This window comes from Thermobia domestica, chromosome 8 (genome assembly GCF_964235325.1).
Source record: "Thermobia domestica chromosome 8, izTheDome1.hap1.1, whole genome shotgun sequence".
NCBI classification, from domain to species: Eukaryota; Metazoa; Arthropoda; class Insecta; order Zygentoma; family Lepismatidae; genus Thermobia; species Thermobia domestica.
The window spans coordinates 256,559,821-256,575,072 of record NC_137461.1 but is presented as its reverse complement, the minus strand read 5'-3'; the positions used below and the strand labels follow the sequence as shown (position 1 = coordinate 256,575,072).

At 35.7% G+C, this 15,252-nt stretch overlaps 1 protein-coding gene across 2 annotated transcripts in view; it reads left to right on the top strand.

Moving 5' to 3' along the window:
- The first annotated feature begins 3,997 nt into the window (after window positions 1–3,997).
- LOC145693561 (S-formylglutathione hydrolase) overlaps window positions 3,998–15,252 on the top strand; it is a 56,781-nt gene continuing 45,526 nt past the window's right edge. The window contains exons 1-2 of one of the 2 annotated variants that reach the window (XM_081769651.1): window positions 4,016–4,153; window positions 11,383–11,506. In XM_081769651.1, the coding sequence (XP_081625777.1) occupies window positions 11,429–11,506 (78 nt within the window). In that variant the 5' untranslated portion in view covers window positions 4,016–4,153; window positions 11,383–11,428. Of the gene's footprint in view, window positions 4,154–11,382; window positions 11,507–15,252 lie in introns of both variants that reach the window. The other variant, XM_081769652.1, reaches the window with a different exon arrangement.

Genomic DNA, 15,252 nt, shown 5'->3' with positions numbered 1-15,252 from the left:
TAACTCCATTGAATGCGAAAGAACAATACGCTCAAGATAAAACCTCGCAGCAAACTCATCCTTCCTTCTTTAGCTTAGAGAGAAAGAGGAGCAAAATGCATCGCACTTGTTATGAAAGAAGAGAAAACCTAGTTGGCTCCTAAAATAATTTATTTATTTTGTTCTTCTTCCAAAATAGGTTTATGACATGTTTTCCTGGACACACGATATAATAAATTCTACACGACAATAGGACACATATAAACAAGAGAAATAAAGTGTGCATGAAACACTGAAACATAAACAAGAAAATAGAGAACATGTCAAAATAATTCTTCCTCTAATTTCTTAGTCTTGCCCAAGCGAAAACAAAACAACACTCAATACTGATGTGTTGATCAATCGTTACAGTTCTCGTAAACCACGTGCTTATATGCAACCACGTGATTTCTGCAGGACTGTGCTACCAGAATATGATAGACAAGGGGGAACATTTCGAAAAATGATTCGTGTGTCAGGTGTACAACATATCAATGTAAAACATGACCAAAATAACTTAATAATACCTTGGTGTTAATACTCTCTGTTATTCACATCCAAACTTGTGAGAGTATTTATGATATAACTAAGTATATGAAAATAAAAAATAGCGTATTCTTAAGAGTTATAACCTGAAAAAAAAAATCAAAATTAACCCAGAGAGTAGCATGTCGCCTAATTTGAAATTTTAGTAGCGAGGGTACTTAAAAAATCGCTCAATCTGCTACTTGTGGCCCAATCTGGCAACACTTTTGTTTATATTGCTGACGAAGAACAGCGAGCAGTGATGCCAACCTGTGGAAAAAATGCCATATCGTGGGAGTTTTTGACCTTTTCTCGGAAAGGGAAAATAAGCAGCATATTATATGAAGGATAAGGGGAAAAAGAAGGAATGTCACAAAAGTGCATTTTCGAGAAAACGGCGTTTTAATATTGAAAACCGCGTAAAAAGAATAGGGTTAGTCAAATCTTTTGCTTTTTTTACATGGACATTTCTACGCATGCACAGCATATACAGTAAAATAGCATATACAGCATATACAATAAAATAGTACCATAGAATCACCACCAAATGGTACAAAGCACTCGATAAAGCACACACATGGACATTCTTGTTTTTTCCCCTCACCCTTCATATGGGATTTTTCGATAGGGTGACCAGATTTTTTTTAATCCAAAAGAGTATATCGAAAAAAAATTAACAGTAAATATGAAGACAAGATGAATTACAGTATTTTATCCAATGCACATGAAAATGAGTTAAATACTTAAAACAGTTTTACTCACCATCATTCATACTTCTGCGACAATCTTGCTTTCTTGAGTAAGTTAATGTCATCCTTTATTGCCAGTCTGAACTCTTCACAGGTCATGCTTATGTTGAACTTCACTTTCATCACTTGTTCCAGTGTCGACACTGCGAGTTGACTTTTTCCTCACTCCAGTAAGTGTTAATAGCACTGAAGAGCCTCTCACAATCAACGTTAGTGCTCGGTAAAGTAAACAAGAGTTGCACGAGTGGCACAATCACTTTTAAATTTGACCCAGCCCGCACTAAAACTTTGTACACTATTTTCCATTTGCCCATCACTGTCTGTCTTTTCTCTCCCCATTGTTCAAGGTGTTCTTTAACACATCTTAATATTGCACAGTAAGTGTCAAAAATATCATTATCACTGAATTCCAACGAACTGCTCACATGTTTTACCTGTTCATAGAAATATGCAAACGACTCCTGAAATTCTTCATAGGTAACTGATGTGTCAAGTAGTAAATGTTTCATCTTGTTTACTTCTCCGAAAAAACGTTGCTACCACATCTTTATGTTATCACTTCAAAGTAAAACCTTCTTGACACTGAGTAGGCATATTCCTCTTTTATATTCCCTTCTTTTACAAGTTTCGTAAGTAAATTTCTAGCAGAAAACGAAAAAAAGTTTTGTTCAATTCTATCTTTGTATTTCCTCAGAAGTTCAAAATATTCAACAGAAACTTCAGTCGCAGTTATATCCTCCCTCTCAGGGGCGGATCCAGGACCGACTTCTGGGGGGGGGCGGTGGGTTGTCATACTGCTACTTTTAAGGGCTCCAAACTTTGGGATGGATTTTATTTATATATATAAAATAAGAAAGTTTCCTCTTCTGGTGGGGGGTCGCCCCTATCGCCCCCCCTGGATCCGCCCCTGCTCCCTCTCAATTTTGTAATTGCTTCAGTGAACAAGCTTAGCTGAGCATGCAGGAAATACAGCCACAACTCACTTGTTTCGTCTCGAAAAAAAATGACTATAGCTATTGGAGCATTTTCATCACTCAAAAAGTACCCCTTAAGTGGTTCATACTGACGTATAATTTTTTCTACACACGGAAGCAGAGACAAGAATCTCGTCTTTGAGTGATACAAAAGTCCCTCATAATGACAGCCAATGAACTCACAAAAGTTTTTCAAACTTTCTGTCCTTACAGTAAAAATACTGAAATGGTTGTATATTTTAAAAACCAAATTCTCAATATCGATCGGTATTACTCTCGAACACGCCACAGAAATTCCATTGTGAAGGATATGAGCCCCACACCCGATAGGCAAAACATTTTTCTTCAACCTGCACTCTAGTTCACTATGCACATTTCCTGTTGTTTTATTTTTTATGCTTCCAAAATTTACAGGTGCATTATCAGCTACAAAACCGATGACCTTATTTTCCAAACAAAACTGACGTAATGGACGCATTAATACGTTCGACACAGTTTCCGAAGTTTGATTTGATAGCGTATGCTATGAATTTTTAGAAGACATGCATTTACATTAATATCAGTATCTACTTCACAGTACCGCACTAAAACAGGCATGAATTTGGTTGCTTTACGATTGGAAGCATCACAAGCAACAACAACGAAAGGAGCCATTTTAACACTATTACTTAAAATATTTTCTGACCACACTCCCACCACATTTGTTAACAAAGCCTCCGTTTTCGTTCTCGCATATGCAAATTTTTTATTCACTGTTGATTTCAAAAGTTTGCTAGTGCAGTCCATGCTTCTAAAAGAGTGGTTATGTTTAACATTATGGTATGACCACACAAGTTCTAGTCGAATTAAATCTTGCTCTTCTGAGGATTCTGTGGTGAAAAAACTATCCAACTTACCTGCTTCGGAAGTTGATGAGTATTCAGTGTGCGACTTAGATTTTATATGTTGTTCTATATCATATTTTCCTTTATTTTTTTTAAAATAGAGAACTCGTTCTTACATACCGTGCACCATGCTTTGTAAACATCGTTACTGCGGGCCCTTTTAATGCAAGGATAGCTTATTTCAAACGCTTGATTATACTGACATTTTCCTCGAGACATTGTTAATAAATACATCCTTCTAATCTTCGAATAATTGATTGAGTGTACGTACGCACGTTAATTAGAATAATAATCACTGCGCGATTCCCATTACCAAGAACTGACTCACTTTGAAGGGAAAACAAAACCCCGTGCCATGAACTGTAGGAATACCAGATATAAATTCCGAAAATATAAATCATTCCAGGTACTCAATCAATTTAATTAACAATTTAATAATTAAAACGTTGAAAGTTTGGATAAATCTATCACTTTAATTTTGCCGTCTTTACTATAGTTTTAGTAGTAACTAATAAAAACAGTTTAGTTATTATTTTTTTTCTTTTGGGAAAATGCATTAAACGTTAAATGAAATTGAAAATACCACAAAAGAGTATAATTCGATATTTTTAGGAAGAAAAAAGAGTATAGAGTATATGAACCTCGAAAAGAGTATAATACTCTTAAAAAGAGTATGTCTGGTCACCCTATTTTTCGAGAAGTTAGAAATTTACGGCTTATTCATTTAGATATTCTAAAAAGTGACTAGCACAAAAAAAATAATTTTTAATATTACAGCATACTTTCAATTAGTGTAACGTGGGAAATTTACACGTAAAATAGGATTTTTGTCTCTCGACATGGGATTTCATATTGTTTCAGGTTGGCATCACTGAGAGCTAGTGGTGTGGTGGTCCCGTGAGGAGGTCCGTGGAAAGCCGGTGTGAATAGTAGAGAAGGCGATATTTGCAATTTAACGTAACTACAACATTTTGTATTGAACGAAGATACAGAATAGAGAAAGGTATGATTTGAATGTAATTGAACATTAGTCACGAAAAAATTAATTCCATGAATATGTTTAAAAATTGTTGGTGCATTAGATTTGTTCGGCGCATGTCTAACCTTTGCCCTTGTACACATAACTATAATTAACTCAAAACAGGGTTATAGTTAAGGAGCCGTACTTCCCATTTAGGGAAGGACGAGAAACGCCATATTTTCAGGAGTTATTCATTGACTATCTAGGATGTTAAAAAGTAGGTAATAGACTGAGTTCTTGCCCTTGTACTTAGGGTGTTTAGGTAGTGCAACAGTAAGATGTATCCTCGTGCACGGGAGATGAGAAGTAGCTGTTCTTAACTATTACCCAAAACAGGGCCTATGTTTAGCAGAAGGGGTCCAGCTCTTTTCTCTAAAAAATGTTACAATTTTGGTAATTTCTGCTCACATTCGGTTAGTTTGGGGTAGGGTTGGTTAGTTTAAGTTAGGTTTGGCTAGTTTAGGTTACGTTAGGTTAGTTTAGTTTGTTATATTAGTGTAAGAATCCCGCATAATTTTCCAAAAAATGATAGAATTTCGCTTATTTCTACTAATATTACGTTACTTTAGGTTAGTTCAGGTTAGCTTACGTTGGCTTATGTTAGGTTAGATTTGGTTACGTCTAAGTACTTGTATCACTCATTTCTCCTGTAAATTTTGCGTTTTTTACGTGCTTCTGGACCCCTTGTACTAAACATACCCCCAAAACAGTATTAATGACAGCATTATGTAAGATGTGGATACGACCTTTTCACTATAACAGGTTCTGGCGGCGAGTGACTTGCATATATTGACGCTTCTAATCTCCTTTCAAGACAATGTAGCAAATCAGTGTTTAGATAATCTGCATTACTTGAGAAGACGGTTCTACCTGTTTGACACATTACATATATATTCAGGTTAGGTGAGAACTTGGTATTTCTTTTAGCAAAGCATCCACTAAACGAGAAGCTCCATTACTACTTGCAGATTGACTTCAGGAGGGCTCAGTATAAATAAAATGTTGACGTGTGGCATAAAAACTACAGTGCATAAAACGCTAGTCAACTTGTGCTTGGTGTCCACTAAGGGCCACGAATGTTATCAAACCGAGTCAGAGCAGGAGCGCAGCATAGGGGTTCGAGCGGAAGCGAAGAGGTTCGTTCGTACGGAACAGGCGCGTCAGCGACGTTGGATGTAGGCATAAACGAGCACAGTAATTACTTATATCACACTCTCATTCGTTCACTAAAAATGTTTCACATCGTATTTTCCTGAAGTTTTCTATTTGATCTGCTCGAGTGATCCCAAGTAATCTTACAATTTATATATTCGGCAATACCAATTTTAATTGCTAATCATTTCCCCCTAAAAATAACTACTACGAATTTACTAGTCTTCTTTACAATCAAAATGTATTGACTATTCTCCACTGTACTTCCTCATTTTTCACCGGAAAAGGGCTACTCTCGCACCTAGCAACTAACAAACACAATTTCATAACGCTTTCCATATATAGGAAGGGCATTACTGCTGTATCGCCGGACCACACGAAAATCAAAATTAAAAGAAAAGGAACTGTAAGTCTTATTTACTTTCTCCTTTAAAGTACTAGGTTGTGAACCTGGTTCACTTGGTAGTGATTATTGCTTGAAATACAGTGTAGTCATAGGCCTATGACATAAAAGTATTTATGTACCGTTAGCACTTTCTCATCGGTACCGGATACCGATACTGAAACGGCCGATACCTTTGGACACATTTCTTATATATTGTCAGGAATTTTCAGAATAATGAAATAATAAACATTGTAATAGCTTATATTGGATATAAGGCCAAAATTTGACAGACAAAAAGCAGAATTTCATATTAGGTTCAACACACACACACATACACAAATATTTCCACTAAATTTATCCAGTTCACATAAAATGAAGTGAAAAGCAGCAAGTACTTATATAGTGTAAACTTCATTCTGAGTCAGTGATTGATATTGACTGATAATGTACTTTGATAGTTACATTGTATTACTAGTCTGTATTACATACATATAATGCAAATGGATACTGCCGTAACAAATTTTTATTGTTTACTAAAATTATGCGGGAAACCGGGTGTTGCTGCGTATACTATTAAAAAATAAGAGTTATTTCAGCGAAATCGAAAACGATGAAACTATTAACTTTAAAACTAATTGATTTTAACCAGTAAGTAGGAGAAAATAATGACAGGGTGAGCGTCTTGTGGGTTGCTTCCATAGCATTTTCTTTTTAATCGAAACCTCTGTCTCGTTTGGGATTCAAATTACGGGTCTGGTATCGTGACCATGGACACCCGAAGGGGTATCGCAGGGTGAGACTCCCCTGGCTCACGAAAATGTGTACGTACTATAGCAAACCACGTATATTAAATACCAGACATAATATAGCAACCATGGAATGGGTTCCCCTAGAAAAGTTTCTTCTTGCGCCCATGATAGTGACTGAGGACCTTTGGCTTACCTTCGTCACTATTTTGGCATCGAGGTACTAGAAATATCAGTTAAATACGAGTAGTGCAAATCAAAGGCGTACACATGCATAAAGAAATTACTTTAAAAAGAAACCAATGAAACATAAGTGTCACTGTTTATATTAAACAAATTGAAAATCGTTGGTAAATATCGGCGTCCATTTGCCGATACCGATATATTGGTACATCCCTAAAAAAGAAACTAGATCATAAAACACAAACCAATTTGTCCTACGTGGACACTAAAAAGCACGAATGCTATATAACCGAGCGCAAGAAGGAAATGGTGGCCTAGCAGTAGCGAGAGGGTGCGTCCGTAGAGAGCGGGCGTGTCAGCGGCGGTGGGTATACGCATAAACGAGGATAGTGGAAAAACACTTCTTCATAAAATGCATGTCTTGTGTTATCCACACTTTTTGGGGAGATACTAAATTCCATCCAAAGAAGTACCACAATGTACTAAATTAAGTTTCGTTAGATGTTCCTCTTGTTTTCTGTAGTTTCAATTCGCTTCTACACTTGAGCCATTCCATGTGAAATCGAGCAAATTTTCAAGAGAAAAGACCTCGTCGTCTCAGAATTTGGTGAAACTTGGTGTACATGAAGATCCCTATGAGAGATGTTCATGCACCAAATTCTAGCCCTGTACCCCATGTAGTTTCAGAGTACAGGATGGTAAAAATTGGCAAATTTGATGTTTATGTAGAACTTCGTTAGCTTCAATTGGTTATTTCTCCCGTAAATATTGAACCAGAGTGATTAATAATATACCATTTTGAAGAGGAAAGAATAGGCTGCAAGATATGTCAGGAACATTTATTTGAAAATCAAATATCATTTTGCGGGAAATACCGGGAAAATTTTGGATCAGTGATATCTCAGAAAGTGCCCATTTGATTTCCTTGAAATTAGATACCAAGGTAGCCCCCATATGTGTGGCGTAAATGTGCCGAATGTCAACTTGGGCCAAGAATTGTACTGGAGCCTACAGCGATTTTCGTGTGACCATGTCGGGTGAGACCTGAAGTGACAATTTGCCAGTACTGGTCAGTAAGGTGTTACTGACCTAGCAGCAATGTTTTTTGTTGTGCAATCTTTAATTCGGTAATCCTGTGGAATGTTTGGAACATTCCATTATCAATCGTAGTACATTGCATTGACCTAAATATGCGAACATTCTGGAAGGTTCTCGAATCATCTGGAACATTCTAGAATGTTCTAGAAACGTCTAGAACATTTTGGAAGGATTGTTATCTGTATAAAAGCAGAGAACATTGACACTGCATGCCAGTAAGCTCTTAGCTTAAGGTTGGACAAGTCTAGCTGCAAGTGCCAATATAGTGTTCAAGCTTAGCTAGTGAGATCACAGTGAGTATACAGCAGATTACCGAGTTCAGTAGTGGAAAGTCCCGTGAGCCAGGTGCAGCATTACCTGTAACTGTGTGCAGTCTCCGTAGATGATTTCACTATGTCAGCGATGACACGCCTCTACAGTGCCAATCCATTTGGTAGTCATAGCAGTAAGGTGAGGGTTGGACTTTGAAGTTCATTTTTTCATGTTTTCGGCAGCCTATAACTCCGAAAGGAGTATTTGTGCACCCAGGTTAGTTTATACTTTTTGTCTTATCTTGGTGTCACGAATCACCTCCCAGACGTTGTCGGTGTTGTTTCGAAACACTATATATATATATATATATATATATATAAATCAGTGCTTCTGTTCATTCGTTAGTTTGGAAAATAATGTGTGTTCAAAATGTTTATCAATTCCAATCCAACAAAGAATTACATTGTTGTTGTTCGTTCAAGTTTAGTATCTCTTTTTAACGTTGAGACTATATAATATGTGCCAGGGTGGATTGATTTAAATCAGTCTGATTTAAATCACGATTTTAATCAAGATTTAAATCACTTGATTTTTTCAATAAAAATCGTTGATTTAAATCAAATTCCGAAATGAATTAATTTAAAGTGAAAGTAAGTAAAATCCCATTTTTGTTCTGTTATTTCGATTATGGAAGATAATCATAATACAATGAGACTCAAATGTATGTAAGCACAGTATGAAAACGAGTATCATGTAGAGAACGATCAGGGAAAATCCCGTTTGAACGGGTAACGGGTGAACCCTGCTTTCTTCTCTTTGTAACACAAGGTTTTAAAATTTCTATTCCAAAGGGGAAATCACCATGGACATTTAAGATGAAAACTCATTTAAGATGTCCACGTCTATTTGTTTGTTTCCAGATAATAGGGCCGTATTTAGAGGGGTCCGATCCCCTCTCCGAAACAAAAAAAAAAAAATAGATTTTAAAATTTTGGGCGAAATTTATGTACTAAATACATAGGAGTTCCTCGGGATCGTAATACGACAAATTTTGGATGCATTAAAATATCGAATAATACTTTTGATAAAGTGGATACTTGACCCCATTGCAGAACATGCCGCGGTCTGCGATGTGATCGCAGAAAATTTGTCGTGCCCGTGCAGGAAAAATTGTCAGAGGAAATAGCCAACAGAAAAGTATAAAAACGTGCCTGCTATGTACAGATGTCTTAAATGCACGGACAACTCGCATTTTAACTGTTTTTCACGTCACATAAAGCATATTTTTAACAATCACAAGTGTTTCTTCTTCTGGAACTGATCATCTTGATTTTTTTATTTTGGAATTCCTGTAGAAAATTTTTGACTTACAAAAACTCATCGCATAAAGACAAAGAAAGTTCTGCCATCGGCTAATATATAGGATCAGAAAACTATATTCTCGAAGAAATTAAATATAGACTAAAAGCAGGGAATTCGTGTTATTATTCAGTTCAAAATCTCTTATCGTCGCGAATTCTGTCGAGGAATTTCAAGCTTTAAAATATATAAAACGATAATTATGCCTGTTATGCTGTATGGTTGTGAAACATGGTCGCTTACGCTGAGGGAAGAACGCAGACTGAAAGTATTTGAGAATAAAATCCTGAAACGAATATTCGGAACCAAAAGGAACGGTAATGAGGAATGGCGAAATCTTCATGATGAGGAACTGCATAATTTATACCGTTCACCAAAACATTGTTAGGGTCATCAAATCTTGGAGGCTCAGGTGGGCAGAGCATGTAGCGAGAGTGGAAGAAAGTAGGAACGTTTTCAGTTTTAACTGGAAGTACAATCGGAAAACGACCATTAGGAAGACCTAGGCGCACATGGGAGGACAATATTAAGATGGATCTCGCAGAAATAAGAATACAAAATAGAAACTGGATTCAGTTGACTAAGGATAAAAGTCAGGAGAGCTTTTGTGAACATGGCATTGAACTTCCTATAGGTCATAGAGTGAGTTAATTAATTTTAGGCGAAATTTATATACTTTATATTAATTAATTTTAGGCGAAATTTATATACTTTATATGTATTTCGTGCCGCTAGCTAGTTCCAATTGCTTAAAAATATGCCCCTGCCAAATACCAGTAACTTTCGTGAAAAGAAAAGTGTCATTTGATATACATTGCTGTACTTTTTCCTTAATGCTTAAGAAACATTGTTTGGGATTGAAATAGGTTAACGATTGGGAATTAATTCAAAATTAAAACCCCATACTTTCACTTAAATGGCATAATTAACATTTAATACTAATTCCTAATGTTTTTTTCTTCAGTTCACGACTTGCATTATGCAAAGAAAAAGGTTTGATTTAAATCAAAAAAATCAACAAAAATGATTTTTTTGAAAAAAAATCATTATTTTTTTACACCCTGATATGCGCACCTACAGTTTAGATGGGATCCGAACCACCATAATACGTTCAAAGAACGACATGCATGAGACTTCAAATCTCTAATAGTATCACTGAGTATAATTTCATTTTCCACTAGAGTCCTTAAAAATTTTATTTCTATCATTCAGATTACAGAGTGTCTATCGGTCACAAAAGTCACGAAATCAGAAAACGGTCATAAAAGTCACGAAATTTAGCTTTTCGGTCACTTTTTTTTTCTGTACAAATATAAGTGGAAACCGGAAAATTTTGTTCTATGAGACGTCAAAATTCACCGCCAAAAATTTCCATAGTCCGCTTTAGACGCTACCAAATCGCTCGCATATCACGGTCCTATCGCATGCATTATAATAAGGCCTAACTCCTACCCAGGTTCTCTCTTGAGATTGTCCTTCAGATAGCATCATTGAGCAGTAATGATGCAAATCGCATCGCATCGCAGAAACCACTTGCTAGTAACCAATTTATTCAACTGTGAAAAGATACCAAGTTTTTATCGCCGTGGGGAAGAGCCTTTGACAGTAGATAAGGTAAAGATAAGTGCTAAAGAATATAGGTACTGTTACTAGTTTTTGAATGTTATGGTTTGGTAAAGAAAGGGTCACGAAAAAGATTTTATTTTAGAATTTTAGTAGATGCTCTGGATTAGCAGCGTTTCTCTGCTCCTGTAAATATTAATAATAGATACGTAGCAGGAATAGTTTCTAAAGGATCCTGGAACAAAAACCTATCTTCTGCACCACTACAACCACTGCTGTATAATCCTTAATATTATGCATTTATATTGAGGGGTGTGAGAGATGTCGAACCTCGTGATAGTGGTCCTTACAACCTCAATTCATTTATGGCTCTTCCTTCAGATCAACAATGTTTAGAACATGATGTTTAAAAGAAATGCGTATGCTCGATGCATTGATTGAATGTATTTTATTTTCTTTCACGCTTACCAAAGAGCCAGAACAGACCCTGCATTGTGTGACGTATTTGGAATATGGATCATGTTTCAAAATATTCTTCTTTTCTCATATAAAGTACATTTGTGGAATCACTTACGTAGTGTACGCTTCTTTTCGAAGGTGGGTGATTTTTTTTCTTTTTTCTTAAAAAAAAATCTCAAACCTACAAATGTCATACTTCCGCTGTCTATAAGTAAATGAATCATGTCTCTTAACAAATTTCACGAATACGTTTTTTTCAGTTTGTTTGTTATCGTAACAACAGTACTGACCTGAATAAAGTAACTCTTAGACACAAGTTTATATCCAGATGATTATTAAGTTCATTATACTACATATAGAATTTTTTCTCATTAAATTTGGAAAATAAACCATTGTGTGTATGACATATATTCAAATGAAATGCGATTAAGACATTAGAGTTCGAGTATGGCTTGGGATAATTCTTTCCGTAAAATCATTTTTGTTATATAGGATATCATAACATACTGCAAAGGTCTGGGGGGAGGAAGGGGTATAAAGTAAGCAAGGAAGGGCATGCCTGAAGTGGAGCGATTTGGGGCTGAACACTGTGGCGTAACTAAAGTCTTGGAGGGCCCTCTCGCAGAGAGCGTGGAGCGGGGCCCCTTCTCTACGTCCTACTTCACGATTTGGGAGCCCCTGATGGCTTGAGGGCCCCGCAATGCGGGGTCTGCGGGGCCCTTATTTACGCCCCTGGCTGAACACTTAGTATAGTTGTGATATGGCATCTTTGCCAATGAAATTTCGACAAATTTTTTGTCCGAAAATTGATTTCCTGTAAAGGTATAAATTTTTTGGCGTTGATCAAAAATTGTAAAGAACTTTAGGAGGTATTAAAGAACTCTTATTTAAAATACAAGAAATAGCAGTGGTGAGATCAAGTGTGCTAACCACACATCACCTCACTAAAAACTCTCTTGCGGGCTAGACCACTTCGTGGGGCATGGCATCATGTATTTGTTAGACAACACAGTTTTTGATTCTGTCTGGTAGCTTGAAAACTCATACACGTGAGATATACTTAAGTTGAGTCAAAGTTCAACAATGTATTTTGATTACTGGTTGTTGGGTTATCTATATGATAACAAGATACTGAAGGTTCAGAAGGGGCATCGGAAGTTCAGCTTGACCTTGTTCTGTTATTTTATTATATTTTTAAGTAAAGAAAAATATGTGAACCTTGTTTGAATAGTTAATTAAAAATCTATGTTATTTCTTTTTACTATTAATGTACACATTTAATGTCAGCAATTGGTTCGTAAGTGATTAGAATATAAAACTTTTATATATATATATATATATATATATATATATATATACAGGGTTTTCATAAAGTCTGGACGGATTTAATTCGCTCATAATTTACATAAAAATGCTCATATTGAAATCAAATAAAGTGCAAACGGTAGCGGAAGGATTAAATTTTTACCTGTAATCTGCACCAGCTCAGTTCATTCACCGCCACACCTCCAACTGGGCGCCATTTACGTCCACACATTCGCGTAGGCGGCGCTGGAATCCACTCACAGCGTTCCGCCGTGTTTGATCCGAAATGCCAGCCACAGACGCCCTGATTTTGTCCTTTAAGTTCTCCAAACCACTTGGCTTCTTTGCATAAACTTCCGTTTTCACATGACCCCAAAGCCAGAAGTCGCAGGGGGTAAGGTCGGGTAAAACAACAATGGATGGAATTTGGTAAGAAATTGACCCTTGCCCTTCCTCTCCCTCTCTCAACGTCTTTAGAGTTGTCGCTTATCTAACAGTGTTGACAACTAAAAATTTAATCCTTCCGCTACCGTTTGCACTTTATTTGATTTCATTATGAACATTTTTATGAAAATTATAAGCAAATTAAATCCGTCCAGACTTTATGAAAACCCTGTGTATATATATATAACTATATTATCTTTTTTATAACTCTACAGGGTGTTTTAAAACAACACCGACAACGTTTGGGAGGTGATTCCTGACACCAAGATAAGACAACGTGGGTGCACAAACGCTTCCTTTCGGAGTTATAGGCTGCCGAAAACGTGAAAAAACGAACTTTAAAGGCCCATAGCTTCAGAACTATGGGACCTACCGCAATCGAGTCAAAACTTCACTTAGGAACTACTATGTGTCCTATCCAAATATCCAAGCTTCAGAATCCTGCGGTAATTTCGTAACCATTTTTATAGAGGTAGTTGGTGATACTTCCAATTAAATGCCCGTAGAAAAATTGTTGCGTGAATACCTTAGAATTCTGAAACATGTATTTTTCGATAACGCACATATTAGCTCCTAAGTGAAGTCCTGACCCAACTACGGTAGGTCTCATAGTTTGGGAGCTATGGACATTTTGGGTTCATGTTTTCGGCAGCCTATAACCCCGAAAGGAAGTATTTGTGCTCCCGGGATGGTCTGTACTTTTTGCCTTATCTTGGTGTCAAGAATCACTTCCCAAACGTTGTCGGTGTTGTTTTGAAACACCCTGTATATACTTGTAGAACACAGAAATATCGTACATTATTTTCAAAAAGAGGCATTACTCTATTTACTGATAGATGTTATGAGATGCATCTTAAGTAAATAAAATGACAAAGCTTATTTTTGCACCTGTAATTCTGTTCTTGTATTTTGTTAATATTTCTATTTGCTCTGGAGTAATATTCGCATTTTTTTCCTCTTTCTCTCAGGCTGGAATCCCTATAATACCAAAATCTGAACATTTTTCTGGTCAAATTTTTGGTACTAATAGAAAAAATTATTGAAATACGAATAGAGATTTGTACATAGTTCTAAATATTTAAATTTCATTTAGTACAGGAAGTAAGTATACATGCTTTCATAGTGACAAGTAAAACTGAACATCAAGAAATAACATTTGATTTCAAATCTGTTACTGGAAATAGCAGTTCTTATTCGTGTGTTAGTGGACGGATAATAATGGAATATGAAGTGCACAGTGAATGTTTCAAAAAATCTAATGGAGTCGGGGAATTCGGAGTTCATTTTCTTCAAAGGATTTATATAAGCAGACAACGGTAGTATTATACGAGTTCCAGCCTGCAAATAATAAATAATAATAATAATAATAAATAAATAAATAAAAATAAAGTTAAAGAAATAAAAAGAAAAAAATGGGCGAGTCGAAATATCAACATAAATTAACAGAAGAGGATCACTTGTGCAAAAGTAAGTTTTGTCATTTTATTAAAGGAAACGGTCGTTTACAATGCAGCTGTAATGAAACGTTATCGTGCCCGAACTTACTATGTTTACATAAAATTGTATTTTCATTTATGCTTAATTATACTTCTAATTTTTTTTCCACCTTGAAATTCAATCCTGCAAACTAATTTATAATTATACGTTACAGATTGATTCAAAATATACATTGTTCATAAAATTCTGAGGCTTTCAATTGTTTGCATCAAATTCTGAAAATGTACAAGTTTGTGTAATTAAAAGGAGTGAAGGAAATATTTGAGAGCTCTTTTCCTTCGCTATGTAAGATTCTAATGTAGAAATAATTTAGTTCTCATGTGAAGGTAACGTTATATGGAATGTATAAACACACATTTTCATCTGTGGATGTTAGATTAAACTGATAAAAGTTCTTTTGAGATGAGCAGTACCTTCAACAAGTTTTATTAAACAATTTTGGTAAACACCACAATTTTTTATTAGCATATCTCTAATTTTGTAGGCCTGTATAATGTAGTCTATATAATGAATAGCATTATAATGATGTGAAATGTACTCACTTATGGCGTATTCAATGTGAAATTATTACATATTAAATATAATGGTTGTTCAACCATCACGATTTTTTAAAAATATTTTCACCAAACGTTACCTTA